General features: G+C 41.1%; 3 protein-coding genes across 3 annotated transcripts in view; 1 reads left to right on the forward strand and 2 right to left on the reverse strand.

Moving 5' to 3' along the window:
• LOC139572879 (palmitoyltransferase ZDHHC3-A-like) overlaps window positions 1-16,155 on the reverse strand; it is a 255,214-nt gene that overhangs the window by 153,560 nt on the left and 85,499 nt on the right. The window lies entirely within an intron of this gene.
• LOC139572876 (lysophosphatidylcholine acyltransferase 1) overlaps window positions 1-16,155 on the forward strand; it is a 280,718-nt gene that overhangs the window by 114,638 nt on the left and 149,925 nt on the right. The window lies entirely within an intron of this gene.
• LOC139572422 (oxysterol-binding protein-related protein 10-like) overlaps window positions 1-16,155 on the reverse strand; it is a 49,281-nt gene that overhangs the window by 28,036 nt on the left and 5,090 nt on the right. Inside the window, exons 2-3 of the mRNA XM_071395172.1 lie at window positions 6,216-6,391; window positions 3,496-3,575 (exon numbers count right to left, since the gene is read on the reverse strand). Coding sequence (XP_071251273.1) covers window positions 3,496-3,575; window positions 6,216-6,391 — 256 coding nt within the window. The remainder of the gene's footprint in view (window positions 1-3,495; window positions 3,576-6,215; window positions 6,392-16,155) is intronic.

Genomic DNA, 16,155 nt, shown 5'->3' on the forward strand with positions numbered 1-16,155 from the left:
TATAAACAGCACTTCCTGGTTAGACCTATCATATAAACAGCACTTCCTGGTTAGACCTATCATATAAACAGCTCTTCCTGGTTAGACCTATCATATAAACAGCACTTCCTGGTTAGACCTATCATATAAACAGCTCTTCCCGGTTAGACCTATCATATAAACAGCACTTCCTGGTTAGACCTATCATATAAACATCACTTCCTGGTTAGACCTATCATATAAACAGCTCTTCCCGGTTAGACCTATCATATAAACAGCTCTTCCCGGTTAGACCTATCATATAAACAGCTCTTCCTGGGTAGACCTATCATATAAACATCACTTCCTGGTTAGACCTATCATATAAACATCACTTCCTGGTTAGACCTATCATATAAACAGCACTTCCTGGTTAGACCTATCATATAAACAGCACTTCCTGGTTAGACCTATCATATAAACAGCACTTCCTGGTTAGACCTATCATATAAACAGCACTTCCTGGTTAGACCTATCATATAAACAGCACTTCCTGGTTAGACCTATCATATAAACAGCTCTTCCCGGTTAGACCTATCATATAAACAGCTCTTCCTGGTTAGACCTATCATATAAACAGCTCTTCCTGGTTAGACCTATCATATAAACAGCTCTTCCTGGGTAGACCTATCATAAAACCAGTTTTCCTGTGTAGGCCTATCATAAAACCAGCTCTTCCTGGGTAGACCTATCATAAAACCAGCTCTTCCTGGGTAGACCTATCATAAAACAAGCAGTAACAAAATCCAGTAACACAATAAGAATAATGAGGCAATATACAGGGGGCACATGTAGGAGTAGCAGCAATGTACAAGAGGGGAGGGTGGGGAGTGGGGGGGGGTCAATGTAAATTGTCCGGTGGTGATTTTTATGACTTGTTCAGCAGTCTAATGGCTTGTGGAAAGAAGCTGTTATTGCAGGAAATGTCTTAAACAGCAGGAAATGCAAACTTGTAGTGTATTCAAGGTTTTAAAAGACTTCTAAAGTTGGTAATTTCCACTTTAAAATGTCAGACTTGATTTGCCAAAACAAAAAATGTAGAGTAATTATAATCCACATAACAATTCACATTTCCTGTTGAAGCAGGTTTATTTTCCTGCTGTAGCAAACTGACTCGAATTAAGATACGGCATCTGTATGCTATTTCAACCTCCTCCTAGTTTCTCCAGTATTAGACTTCTTACAGGCTTCCTTTCTAGGGCAAAACAGAACAATGTCTGACCCATTGACTCAGTGTTCTTAGCAGTGCACTTTCTGGACAGAAAAAACGAATCCAAAATACTTTTTTTTTTTTTTAAATGTCAACGCAGGAGCTGACTGTATCAGCAGACTATTAAGCTGCTCGTCACCAAGGTCTGCGTCCCATACGACACCCTGTTACCTAAAATAGTAAAACAGGAAACTATTTCCCTGTATTTGATTCACTGTTGATATGGATTGATATTTAATAAACGTTATAAACTAGGTGGATCGAGCCCTGAATGCTGATTGGCTGACAGCCGTGGTATATCATACTACGGGTATGACAAAACGTGTATTTTTACTGCTCTAATTATGTTGGTAACCAGTTTATAACAGCAATAAGGAACCTCTGGGTTAGTGGTATATTGACGTTATACCACACCCCCTCGTGACTTATTGCTTAGTTATTGTATGTACAGGGAGACGCAGACTGATGCAGACTGACGCAGACTGATGCAGACTGACGCAGACTGATGCAGACTGACACAGACTGATGCAGACTGACGCAGACTGACGCAGACTGACGCAGACTGACGCAGACTGATGCAGACTGACGCAGACTGACGCGGACTGACGCGGACTGACGCGGACTGACGCAGACTGAAGCAGACTGACGCAGACTGACGCAGACTGACGCAGACTGACGCAGACTGACGCAGACTGATGCATTCCCTTAATGGAAGGGAAGCAGCAGGTAACCATGGTCACTTGTTAGTCTATAATTCTCTGTTGTAACGAAGTGCTGTGACGTTTCAACCTTTGACCTGTTTAACTGATACTATTCAAAAATGTCCGCCAGCGTTATGGTTCAAGTTTGGCTCCAGACTGGACCGGGGGACACTGATAACGTCTCTGTGACACCGTGTGATTCTGGAGAAGCTGACATTGTGACTTCCTATAGCCTCTCTGGCTGCTGTTACCAGAACATTGTGGTGCTGTGTGATTTATATATATATATACAAGAGCTTTTCTCAGAAAAGGCCCCTTTAAGACATTTGCTCTCTTTCTGATCTGGAGGCGTCTCCCTGTTGCAACTTGTAATAAAAACAGGATTCATGATTTTTTTTTATTGATGTTATCAACTGCTCTCCTTTTTTTATTCACCTGGAAAATCCCCTTTAGAATAGTGCACTACTTTTAGAATAGTGCACTACTTTTAGAATAGTGCACTACTTTTAGAATAGTGCACTACTTTTAGAATAGTGCACTACTTTTAACTGAAACCCTATGGGTCCTAGCTGGCCAAATGAAGTGCACTAGACAGGGAATAGGATGACATTTGGGATTCTAGAATGTCAGAGACAAGAAGCAGAGAAGGTCAAACTAGCAGAAGGTCTGTGACTGCTTCCTGTCCGTGAAGATTAAAGGACAAAATGATGCAGGTCTGTGACTGCTTCCTGTCCATGATGATTAAAGGACAAAATAATGCTATTCCCATTTCTCCCCACCTCTTAGAAGGAGATAAACAGAGAGAAAATAACAGAGAGACAGGAAAAAAACAGAGAAGAAAGGGACGAATAATACAACAAAGCAAAATGCTTTTAAAACACCAATGAGGATGAGGTAATATAGCCTATAGATTCTACAGTATGTAAAGGAGGAGGTGGTATAGCCTATAGATTCTACAGTAGGTAAAGGAGGAGGTGGTATAGCCTATAGATTCTACAGTATGTAAAGGAGGAGGTGGTATAGCCTATAGATTCTACAGTAGGTAAAGGAGGAGGTGGTATAGCCTATAGATTCTACAGTATGTAAAGGAGGAGGTGGTATAGCCTATATATTCTACAGGAGGTAAAGGAGGAGGTGGTATAGCCTATATATTCTACAGGAGGTAAAGGAGGAGATGGTATAGCCTATAGATTCTACAGTAGGTAAAGGAGGAGGTGGTATAGCCTATATATTCTACAGTAGGTAAAGGAGGAGGTGGTATAGCCTATAGATTCTACAGGAGGTAAAGGAGGAGGTGGTAGAGCCTATAGATTCTACAGTATGTAAAGGAGGAGGTGGTATAGCCTATAGATTCTACAGTAGGTAAAGGAGGAGGTGGTATAGCCTATATATTCTACAGTATGTAAAGGAGGTAAAGGAGGAGGTGGTATAGCCTATAGATTCTACAGTATGTAAAGGAGGAGGTGGTATAGCCTATAGATTCTACAGTAGGTAAAGGAGGAGGTGGTAGAGCCTATAGATTCTACAGGAGGTAAAGGAGGAGGTGGTATATCCTATAGATTCTACCTTGGCACTGGAGTCAGAGTGGCGCCGGGCACAGAGCTGCATCTGACTCATCCACAGCTGCTGTTCCCCCACGTCTGAAGCTATAGAGAGACAGAGACAGAGACAGGGACAGAGACAGAGACAGAGACAGAGAGAGAGAGAGAGAGAGAGAGAGAGAGAGAGAGAGAGAGAGAGAGAGAGAGAGAGAGAGAGAGAGAGAGAGAGAGAGAGAGAGAGGGAGAGAGAGGGAGACAGAGAGAGAGAGAGAGAGAGAGACAGAGACAGAGACAGAGACAGAGACAGAGAGAGAGAGAGAGAGACAGAAACAGAGTGAGAGAGGGAGAGAGAGAGGGACATTACTGTAGAGTATAGGAGCTGAAGATGCACACACTACATGTTAAGGAAGTGCTGACTGGCAGACTGGAAACTGTGAAGACACTCTAATACTTTCAGTTTGTGTTTCGGTCCATTATCAAAAATGTATGAAAGTACCAAAACTTTGGGGCATCCCAAATATAAAGCATTACAGTCTCTACATACCCCCATATATAGATCATTACAGTCTCTACATACCCCCATATATAGATCATTACAGCATGTCTCTCCAGTCTCTACATACCCCCATATATAGATCATTACAGTCTCTACATACCCCCATATATAGATCATTACAGTCTCTACATACCCCCATATATAGATCATTACAGTCTCTACATACCCCCATATATAGATCATTACAGTCTCTACATACCCCCATATATAGATCATTACAGTCTCTACATACCCCCATATATAGATCATTACAGTCTCTACATACCCCCATATATAGATCATTACAGTCTTTACATACCCCCATATATAGATCATTACAGCATGTCTCTCCAGTCTCTACATACCCCCATATATAGATCATTACAGTCTCTACATACCCCCATATATAGATCATTACAGTCTCTACATACCCCCATATATAGATCATTACAGTCTCTACATACCCCCATATATAGATCATTACAGTCTCTACATACCCCCATATATAGATCATTACAGTCTCTACATACCCCCATATATAGATCATTACAGCATGTCTCTCCAGTCTCTACATACCCCCATATATAGATCATTACAGTCTCTACATACCCCCATATATAGATCATTACAGTCTCTACATACCCCCATATATAGATCATTACAGTCTCTACATACCCCCATATATAGATCATTACAGTCTCTACATACCCCCATATATAGATCATTACAGTCTCTACATACCCCCATATATAGATCATTACAGTCTCTACATACCCCCATATATAGATCATTACAATCTCTACATACCCCCATATATAGATCATTACAGTCTCTACATACCCCCATATATAGATCATTACAGTCTCTACATACCCCCATATATATATCATTACAGTCTATACATACCCCCATATATAGATCATTACAGTCTCTACATACCCCCATATATAGATCATTACAGCATGTCTCTCCAGTCTCTACATACCCCCATATATAGATCATTACAGTCTCTACATACCCCCATATATAGATCATTACAGTCTCTACATACCCCCATATATAGATCATTACAGTCTCTACATACCCCCATATATAGATCATTACAGTCTCTACATACCCCCATATATAGATCATTACAGTCTCTACATACCCCCATATATAGATCATTACAGTCTCTACATACCCCCATATATAGATCATTACAGTCTCTACATACCCCCATATATAGATCATTACAGTCTCTACATACCCCCATATATAGATCATTACAGTCTCTACATACCCCCATATATAGATCATTACAGTCTCTACATACCCCCATATATAGATCATTACAGCATGTCTCTCCAGTCTCTACATACCCCCATATATAGATCATTACAGTCTCTACATACCCCCATATATAGATCATTACAGTCTCTACATACCCCCATATATAGATCATTACAGTCTCTACATACCCCCATATATAGATCATTACAGTCTCTACATACCCCCATATATATATCATTACAGTCTATACATACCCCCATATATAGATCATTACAGTCTCTACATACCCCCATATATAGATCATTACAGTCTCTACATACCCCCATATATAGATCATTACAGTCTCTACATACCCCCATATATAGATCATTACAGTCTCTACATACCCCCATATATAGATCATTACAGTCTCTACATACCCCCATATATAGATCATTACAGTCTCTACATACCCCCATATATAGATCATTACAGTCTCTACATACCCCCATATATAGATCATTACAGTCTCTACATACCCCCATATATAGATCATTACAGTCTCTACATACCCCCATATATAGATCATTACAGTCTCTACATACCCCCATATATAGATCATTACAGTCTCTACATACCCCCATATATAGATCATTACAGTCTCTACATACCCCCATATATAGATCATTACAGTATGTCTCTCCAGTCTCTACATACCCCCATATATAGATCATTACAGTCTCTACATACCCCCATATATAGATCATTACAGTCTCTACATAACCCCATATATAGATCATTACAGTCTCTACATACCCCCATATATAGATCATTACAGCATGTCTCTCCAGTCTCTACATACCCCCATATATAGATCATTACAGTCTCTACATACCCCCATATATAGATCATTACAGTCTCTACATACCCCCATATATAGATCATTACTCTCCACCTACCTCTGAGTTTGTAGGCCTCTCCAGTGGCAGAGTGGACAGTGAACATGTGTGGTAGTTCATCGCTGAGGACCACAGAGGCCCCTACGAGGGGCAGAGATCCCCGAGGCTTCTGATTCTTACTGTGCTCGTTCACAAAGTACTGCAGCTGACCCATGTCTGGATCCAACACAAAATACCTGCAGGAGCGGACCAGACACAAAGAAACCATTGGTACAAAACAATCATGCTTACTCAGAAACGTAACAGAGTCTAAAATACTATTTAAAAGAAGGGAGGGAGGGAGGGAGGGAGGGAGGGAGGGAGGGAGGGAGGGAGGGAGGGAGAGAAGAAGGAGAGAAAGAGAGAGAGGGATGAAAGGGAAAGGAAGGAAGGAAAAACTGTAAAACAGCATAGCCATGATGAATAATTTAAATCACTGTTTTCAAAAACATCCTGCTGCTTCTGAACCCACTGTACAGAAGACCCCATGTGACTGGGAGAGAGAGAGAGAGAGACAGAGTGAGAGAGAGAGAGAGAGAGAGAGAGAGAGAGAGAGAGAGAGAGAGAGAGAGAGAGAGAGAGAGAGAGAGAGAGAGAGAGAGAGAGAGAGAGAGAGAGAGAGAGAGACAGAGACAGAGACAGAGACAGAGAGACAGAGAGACAGAGAGACAGAGAGACAGAGAGACAGAGACAGAGACAGAGAGACAGAGAGACAGAGAGAGAGAGAGAGAGAGAGAGAGAGAGAGAGAGAGAGAGACAGAGAGAGAGAGAGAGACAGAGACAGAGAGAGAGAGAGAGAGAGAGAGAGAGAGAGAGAGAGAGAGAGAGAGAGAGAGAGACAGACAGATACAGAGTGAGAGAGAGAGAGACAGAGACAGATACAGATACAGAGTGAGAGAGAGAGAGACAGAGACAGAGAGAGAGACAGAGTGAGAGAGAGAGAGACAGAGACAGAGAGAGAGAGACAGAGACAGAGACAGATACAGAGTGAGAGAGAGAGAGACAGAGACAGAGTGAGAGAGAAAGACAGAGACAGAGAGAGAGAGACAGAGACAGAGACAGAGACAGAGACAGAGAGAGAGAGAGCCAATGTATGACCATATTAGAGAGACATATTTCCCTCAGATTACACAGATCCACAAAGAATTCGAAAACAAATCCAATTTTGATAAACTCCCATATCTACTGGGTGAAATTCCACAGTGTGCCATCACAGCAGCAAGATTTGTGACCTGTTGCCACAAGAAAAGGGCAACCAGTGAAGAACAAACACCACTGTAAATACAACCCATATTTATGTTTATTTATTTTAACTTGTGTGCTTTAACCATTTGTACATTGTTACAACACTGCATATATATAATATGACATTTGTAATGTCTTTATTGTTTTGAAACTTCTGTATGTGTAATGTTTACTGTTCATTTTTATTGTTTATTTGACTTTTGTATATTACCTACCTCACTTGCTTTGGCAATGTTAACACATGTTTCCCATGCCAATAAAGCCCCTTGAATTGAATTGAATTGAATTGAGAGAGAGAGAGAGAGAGAGAGAGAGAGAGAGAGAGGGGGGGGGGGTGAGCGAGAGGGAGAGATGAGAGATGGGAGAGGGAGAGAGGATGAGAGAAGGGTTGAGACAGAGGGTGATTCGGGAGTGAGAGAGGGTGATTCAGGGGTGAGGGAGGCTGAGAGAGATGGAGAGAGGGTGAGAGAGGGTGATTCAGGGGTGAGAGAGGCTGAGAGAGATGGAGAGAGAGGGAGAGAGGGTGATTCAGGGATGAGAGAGGCTGAGACAGGTGGAGAGAGAGGGAGAGAGGGTGATTCAGGGATGAGAGAGGCTGAGAGAGGTGGAGAGAGGGTGATTCAGGGATGAGAGAGGCTGAGACAGGTGGAGAGAGAGGGAGAGAGGGTGATTCAGGGATGAGAGAGGCTGAGAGAGGTGGAGAGAGGGTGATTCAGGGGTGAGAGACAGGGTGATTAAGGGATGAGAGAGGCTGAGAGAGGTGGAGAGAGGGTGATTCAGGGATGAGAGAGGCTGAGACAGGTGGAGAGAGGGTGATTCAGGGATGAGAGAGGCTGAGACAGGTGGAGAGAGAGGGAGAGAGGGTGATTCAGGGATGAGAGAGGCTGAGACAGGTGGAGAGAGAGGGAGAGAGGGTGATTCAGGGATGAGAGATGCTGAGAGAGGTGGAAAGAGGGTGATTCAGGGGTGAGAGACAGGGTGATTCAGGGATGAGAGAGGCTGAGAGAGGTGGAGAGAGGGTGATTCAGGGATGAGAGAGGCTGAGACAGGTGGAGAGAGAGGGAGAGAGGGTGATTCAGGGATGAGAGAGGCTGAGAGAGGTGGAGAGAGGGTGATTCAGGGATGAGAGAGGCTGAGACAGGTGGAGAGAGAGGGAGAGAGGGTGATTCAGGGATGAGAGAGGCTGAGAGAGGTGGAGAGAGGGTGATTCAGGGATGAGATAGAGGGATTAGAGGTTAGACAGGGGATAATCAGGGATTGTTATGTGCTGCTAAAGTCCAGAGCCAAGCCTGGTGAGAGTTAAAGATTAGACAGACTGTCATTATTATAAACATTACTGACATACTGAAACATACCAGATAACCGGTCAGATAGTATCAACATTACTGACAGACTGAAACATACCAGATATCTGGTCAGATAGTATCAACATTACTGACATACTGAAACATACCAGATATCTGGTCAGATAGTATCAACATTACTGAAACATACCAGATATCTGGTCAGAAAGTATCTACATTACTGAAACATACCATATATCTGGTCAGATAGTATCAACATTACTGAAACATACCATATATCTGGTCAGATAGTATCAACATTACTGAAACATACCATATATCTGGTCAGATAGTATCAACATTACTGAAACATACCAGATATCTGGTCAGATAGTATCAACATTACTGAAACATACCAGATATCTGGTCAGAAAGTATCTACATTACTGAAACATACCATATATCTGGTCAGATAGTATCAACATTACTGAAACATACCATATATCTGGTCAGATAGTATCAACATTACTGAAACATACCATATATCTGGTCAGATAGTATCAACATTACTGAAACATACCATATATCTGGTCAGATAGTATCAACATTACTGAAACATACCATATATCTGGTCAGATAGTATCAACATTACTGAAACATACCATATATCTGGTCAGATAGTATCAACATTACTGAAACATACCAGATATCTGGTCAGATAGTATCAACATTACTGAAACATACCAGATATCTGGTCAGAAAGTATCTACATTACTGAAACATACCATATATCTGGTCAGATAGTATCAACATTACTGAAACATACCATATATCTGGTCAGATAGTATCAACATTACTGAAACATACCATATATCTGGTCAGATAGTATCAACATTACTGAAACATACCATATATCTGGTCAGATAGTATCAACATTACTGAAACATACCATATATCTGGTCAGATAGTATCAACATTACTGAAACATACCATATATCTGGTCAGATAGTATCAACATTACTGAAACATACCATATATCTGGTCAGATAGTATCAACATTACTGAAACATACCATATATCTGGTCAGATAGTATCAACATTACTGAAACATACCATATATCTGGTCAGATAGTATCAACATTACTGAAACATACCATATATCTGGTCAGATAGTATCAACATTACTGAAACATACCAGATATCTGGTCAGATAGTATCAACATTACTGAAACATACCAGATATCTGGTCAGAAAGTATCTACATTACTGAAACATACCATATATCTGGTCAGATAGTATCAACATTACTGAAACATACCATATATCTGGTCAGATAGTATCAACATTACTGAAACATACCATATATCTGGTCAGATAGTATCAACATTACTGAAACATACCATATATCTGGTCAGATAGTATCAACATTACTGAAACATACCAGATATCTGGTCAGATAGTATCAACATTACTGAAACATACCATATATCTGGTCAGATAGTATCAACATTACTGAAACATACCATATATCTGGTCAGATAGTATCAACATTACTGAAACATACCATATATCTGGTCAGATAGTATCAACATTACTGAAACATACCATATATCTGGTCAGATAGTATCAACATTACTGAAACATACCATATATCTGGTCAGATAGTATCAACATTACTGAAACATACCATATATCTGGTCAGATAGTATCAACATTACTGAAACATACCATATATCTGGTCAGATAGTATCAACATTACTGAAACATACCATATATCTGGTCAGATAGTATCAACATTACTGAAACATACCATATATCTGGTCAGATAGTATCAACATTACTGAAACATACCATATATCTGGTCAGATAGTATCAACATTACTGAAACATACCATATATCTGGTCAGATAGTATCAACATTACTGAAACATACCAGATATCTGGTCAGATAGTATCAACATTACTGAAACATACCATATATCTGGTCAGATAGTATCAACATTACTGAAACATACCATATATCTGGTCAGATAGTATCAACATTACTGAAACATACCATATATCTGGTCAGATAGTATCAACATTACTGAAACATACCATATATCTGGTCAGATAGTATCAACATTACTGACATACTGAAACATACCATATATCTGGTCAGATAGTATCAACATTACTGACATACTGAAACATACCATATATCTGGTCAGATATTATCTACATTACTGACTCACTGAACAGACACCACACATATCTGGTAGTTATTATCTACGCTTTTACCCAAAGAAACTTTCAGTTGTGAGTGAATACATTTGTATTTTTTGTACTGGTCCCTCGTGGGAATCGAACCCATAACCAAGGTGTTGCACGCGCCACACTCTACCAACTGAGTCACACGGGACCCTCATCTACATTACTGATATCCTGTCATCTCTGACCCCAGGACCTCACTGGCAGTGAAGAGACAACACAGAGAGACCTCTGGTTAGTATCAGCCTGGTAGACACAGGAACATACTAACATGGTATACCCACAGAGAGACCTCTGGTTAGGATCAGCCTGGTAGACACAGGAACATACTAACATGGTATACCCACAGAGAGACCTCTGGTTAGGATCAGCCTGGTAGACACAGGAACATACTAACATGGTATACCCACAGAGAGACCTCTGGTTAGGATCAGCCTGGTAGACACAGGAACATACTAACATGGTATACCCACAGAGAGACCTCTGGTTAGGATCAGCCTGGTAGACACAGGAACATACTAACATGGTATACCCACAGAGAGACCTCTGGTTAGGATCAGCCTGGTAGACACAGGAACATACTAACATGGTATACCCACAGAGAGACCTCTGGTTAGGATCAGCCTGGTAGACACAGGAACATACTAACATACTAACAATGACAAATAATAATATAGAATGGCAGTAAATAATAATATAAAATTAAATATAAAAATGGTAACAGTCAATAGTCGAATGTAATGTAATAAATAAAATCACCCCCCCAAAAAAATGAAACTATAACTAACTTATAACTAAATAACGGTCATCTTCACCATTACATCTACAACTACTATCATCATTACCACTACTACCACCACCACCATCATTAAACTGCTATCATTACCATTACCACCCATACCACTACTACTTGGAATGATAAACAACAATAATAATAGTAATAACAATAACGGTAATAACAATAATAGTAATAATAAGTAAGTTACTGCTTACTATGCAGATGTTATTATTCAGTGTCTCTCAGGCTATGGCAGGCAAATACATATTTGGCTGATTATAGAGAGAATATATATATATTTTTAGAAGAGTGCACTCCGTCCCTTCCTAAACTCCAGACTTGGATGGAACAGTGTTGTTGATGAAACTAGGAGGTAAATGTTACGAACAATATTGCTCCTTCGCCCATGAGTATTTTTAGTTTTTCCTCTGGGTTTAATAAGTTAAAATTTGGAATAAATGGAGTCATTTCTGTGAATAATGAATCTCTTGCTGAGGAATATTTATCACAGTAAAGGAGAAAGTGCATCTCTGTTTCTACCTCCCCTGTCGTGCAGTGACCACATACACGCTCCTCTTTGGGTAGCCATGTCTTTTTATGTCTCTCTCTCTCTCTCACGCTCTCACACTCTCTCTCTCTCTCTCTCTCTCTCGCTGTCTCTGTCTCTCTCTCTCTCTCTCTGTCTCTGTCTCTGTCTCTCTCTCTGTCTCTCTCTCTCTCTCCGTCTCTCTCTCTCTCTGTCTCTCTCTCTGTCTGTCTCTCTCTCTCTCTGTCTCTCTCTGTCTCTCTGTCTCTCTCTGTCTCTGTCTCTGTCTCTCTGTCTCTGTCTCTCTGTGTCTCTGTCTCTATCTATCCCCACCCATACCCCCCCCCCCTCTCTCTCTCAATTCAAGGGGCTTTATTGGCATGGGAAACATATGTTAACATTGCCAAAGTAAGTGAAATAAACAATACAAATGAACAGTAAACATTACACTCACAGAAGTTCTAAAAGAATGAAGACATTACAAATGTCATATTATGTATATATACAGTGTTGTAACGATGTACAAATGGTTAAAGTACAAAATGGAAAATAAATGAGCAAAACATTGGTTGTATTTACAATGCTGTTTGTTCTTCAACTAGTTAACCTTTTCTTGTGGCAACAGGTCATACATCTTGCTGCTGTGAGGTGTCGTGGTAATTTCCTGTATTACTCAATGATGAGAGAGCCAACCACACACACACAAGTCAGAGTTATATTATAAAATCCATCTTTAACAATATATAATCTTCACCAAAGCCCCTCTTTGACTCTCAGATCAATTCAGTGTCTATAAATGAATTCTCTGAGAGTGCTTACAGAACAATTCTTAGTTTCATTTATAGCCAAGATACACCCCTCTCTGGGCCCCAAATGACTAAGCCCTAGCTCAGAAGGGAAAATGCAACTGCCCACAGTATCTCACAAGCATATGATGAAAATAACATCTTATCTATCTATGTTACCTAGCTACATCTGATTCAGCCACGACAGAGGCACACGGTGGTATTTCACCCAGTAGATATGGGAGTTTATCAAAATCCAGTTTGTTTTTCGAATTCTTTGTGGATCTGTGTAATCTGAGGGAAATGTGTGTCTCTAATATGGTCCTACATTTGGCAGGAGGTTAGGAAGTGCAGCTCAGTTTCCACCTCATTTTGTGGGCAGTGTGCACATAGCCTGTCTTCTCTTGAGAGCCAGGTCTGCCTACGGCGGCCTTTCTCAATAGCAAGGCTATGCTCACTGAGTCTGTACATAGTCAAAGCTTCCCTTAAGTTCGGGTCAGTCTCTCTGTTTAGGGCCAAATAGCATTCTAGTTTGCTCTGTTAATTCTTTCCAATGTGTCAAGTAATTATCTTTTTGTTTTCTCATGATTTGGTTGGGTCTAATTGTGCTGTTGTCCTGGGGCTCTGTGGGGTCTGTTTGTGTTTGTGAACAGAGCCTCAGGACCAGCTTGCTTAGGGGACTCTTCTCCAGGTTCATCTCTCTGTAGGTGATGGCTTTGTTATGGAAGGTTTGGGAATCGCTTCCTTTTAGGTGGTTGTAGAACTTAACAGCTCTTTTATGGATTTTGAAAATTAGCGGGTATCTCTCTCTCCCTATATATCCCCACCCCTATCTCTCTCTCTCTCTCTCGCACTCTCTCCCTATCTATCTATCCCCACCCCTATCTCTCTCTCTCTCTCTCTACAGTAGATACTTCTACATGATGATACATTAACATGGTTATAACCCCAACGTCACAGTAGATACGTCTCCATGATGATACATTAACATGGTTATAACCCCAACGTCACAGTAGATACATGATGATACATTAACATGGTTATAACCCCAACGTCACAGTAGATACATGATGATACATTAACATGGTTATAACCCTAACGTCACAGTAGATACATGATGATACATTAACATGGTTATAACCCCAACGTCACAGCAGATACATGATGATACATTAACATGGTTATAACCCCAACGTCACAGTAGATACATGATGATACATTAACATGGTTATAACCCCAACGTCACAGTAGATACATGATGATACATTAACATGGTTATAACCCTAACGTCACAGTAGATACATGATGATACATTAACATGGTTATAACCCCACGTCACAGTAGATACATGATGATACATTAACATGGTTATAATCCCAACGTCACAGTAGATACATGATGATACATTAACATGGTTATAACCCCAACGTCACAGTAGATACATGATGATACATTAACATGGTTATAACCCCAACGTCACAGTAGATACATGATGATACATTAACATGGTTATAACCCCAACGTCACAGTAGATACATGATGATACATTAACATGGTTATAACCCCAACGTCACAGTAGATACATGATGATACATTAACATGGTTATAACCCCAACGTCACAGTAGATACATGATGATACATTAACATGGTTATAACCCCAACGTCACAGTAGATACATGATGATACATTAACATGGTTATAACCCTAACGTCACAGTAGATACTTCTCCATGATGATACATTAACATGGTTATAACCCTAACGTCACAGTAGATACATGATGATACATTAACATGGTTGTAACACCAACGTCACAGTAGATACATGATGATACATTAACATGGTTATAACCCCCAACGTCACAGTAGATACATGATGATACATTAACATGGTTATAACCCCAACGTCACAGTAGATACATGATGATACATTAACATAGTTATAACCCCAACGTCACAGTAGATACTTCTCCATGATGATACATTGTTTTAAGGGAGACAGTTCATTCTGAACTAATGTATTCTGTCATGTGCCAAAACCACTCTCACGTCAGAGTCTGACAGACAGATGCTCCTCCACTGGGTTTGGCAACAGAGACCTCTACATCTCACATCCCTTCTGGTTGGCACAGAACTAGAGTGGCCCAGTACAGAGGACACGATGGCAGACTTGTCGAAGTACAATTTTGTGTATGTGTGGTGCTGTACATGCATGAGGAGGAGGAGGATGAGGAAGAGGAGGAGGAGAAGGAGGAGGAAGAGGAGGAGGAAAAGGAGGAGGAGGAGGAGGAGGGGGAGGAAGAGGAAAAGGAGGTGGAGGAGGAAGAGGAGGAGGAGGAGGAGGAGGCAGAGGAGGAGGAAAAGGAGGAGGAGGAGGAGGAAGAGGAGGGGGAGGAAGAGGAAAAGGAGGAGGAGGAGGAAGGGGAGGAGGTGGAGGAGGAGGAAAAGGAGGAGGAAGAGGAGGAGGAGGAGGAAAAGGAGGAGGAGGAGGAGGAAAAGGAGGAGGAGGAAGAGGAAGAGGAGGAGGAGGAGGAAGAGGAGAAAGAGGAGGAGGAAGAGTGTGTATCAGAAATACAAATAAATTATCAAAACATGATTAAAGAAAAACATATGTTGCAACACCTATTGTGATTTCTGTTCCGGTTCCCAGAAGAGCTCCGGTACTGTGATGTATTTCTGTTCCGGTTCCCAGAAGAGCTCCGGTACTGTGATGTATTTCTGTTCCGGTTCCCAGAAGAGCTCCGGTACTGTGATGTATTTCTGTTCCGGTTCCCAGAAGAGCTCCGGTACTGTGATGTATTTCTGTTCCGGTTCCCAGAAGAGCTCCGGTACGGTGATGTATTTCTGTTCCGGTTCCCAGAAGAGCTCCGGTACTGTGATGTATTTCTGTTCCGGTTCCCAGAAGAGCTCCGGTACTGTGATGTATTTCTGTTCCGGTTCCCAGAAGAGCTCAGGTACTGTGATGTATTTCTGTTCCGGTTCCCAGAAGAGCTCAGGTACTGTGATGTATTTCTGTTCCGGTTCCCAGAAGAGCTCAGGTACTGTGATGTATTTCTGTTCCGGTTCCCAGAAGAGCTCCGGTACTGTGATGTATT

Source organism: Salvelinus alpinus, chromosome 4 (genome assembly GCF_045679555.1).
Source record: "Salvelinus alpinus chromosome 4, SLU_Salpinus.1, whole genome shotgun sequence".
NCBI lineage: Eukaryota > Metazoa > Chordata > Actinopteri > Salmoniformes > Salmonidae > Salvelinus > Salvelinus alpinus.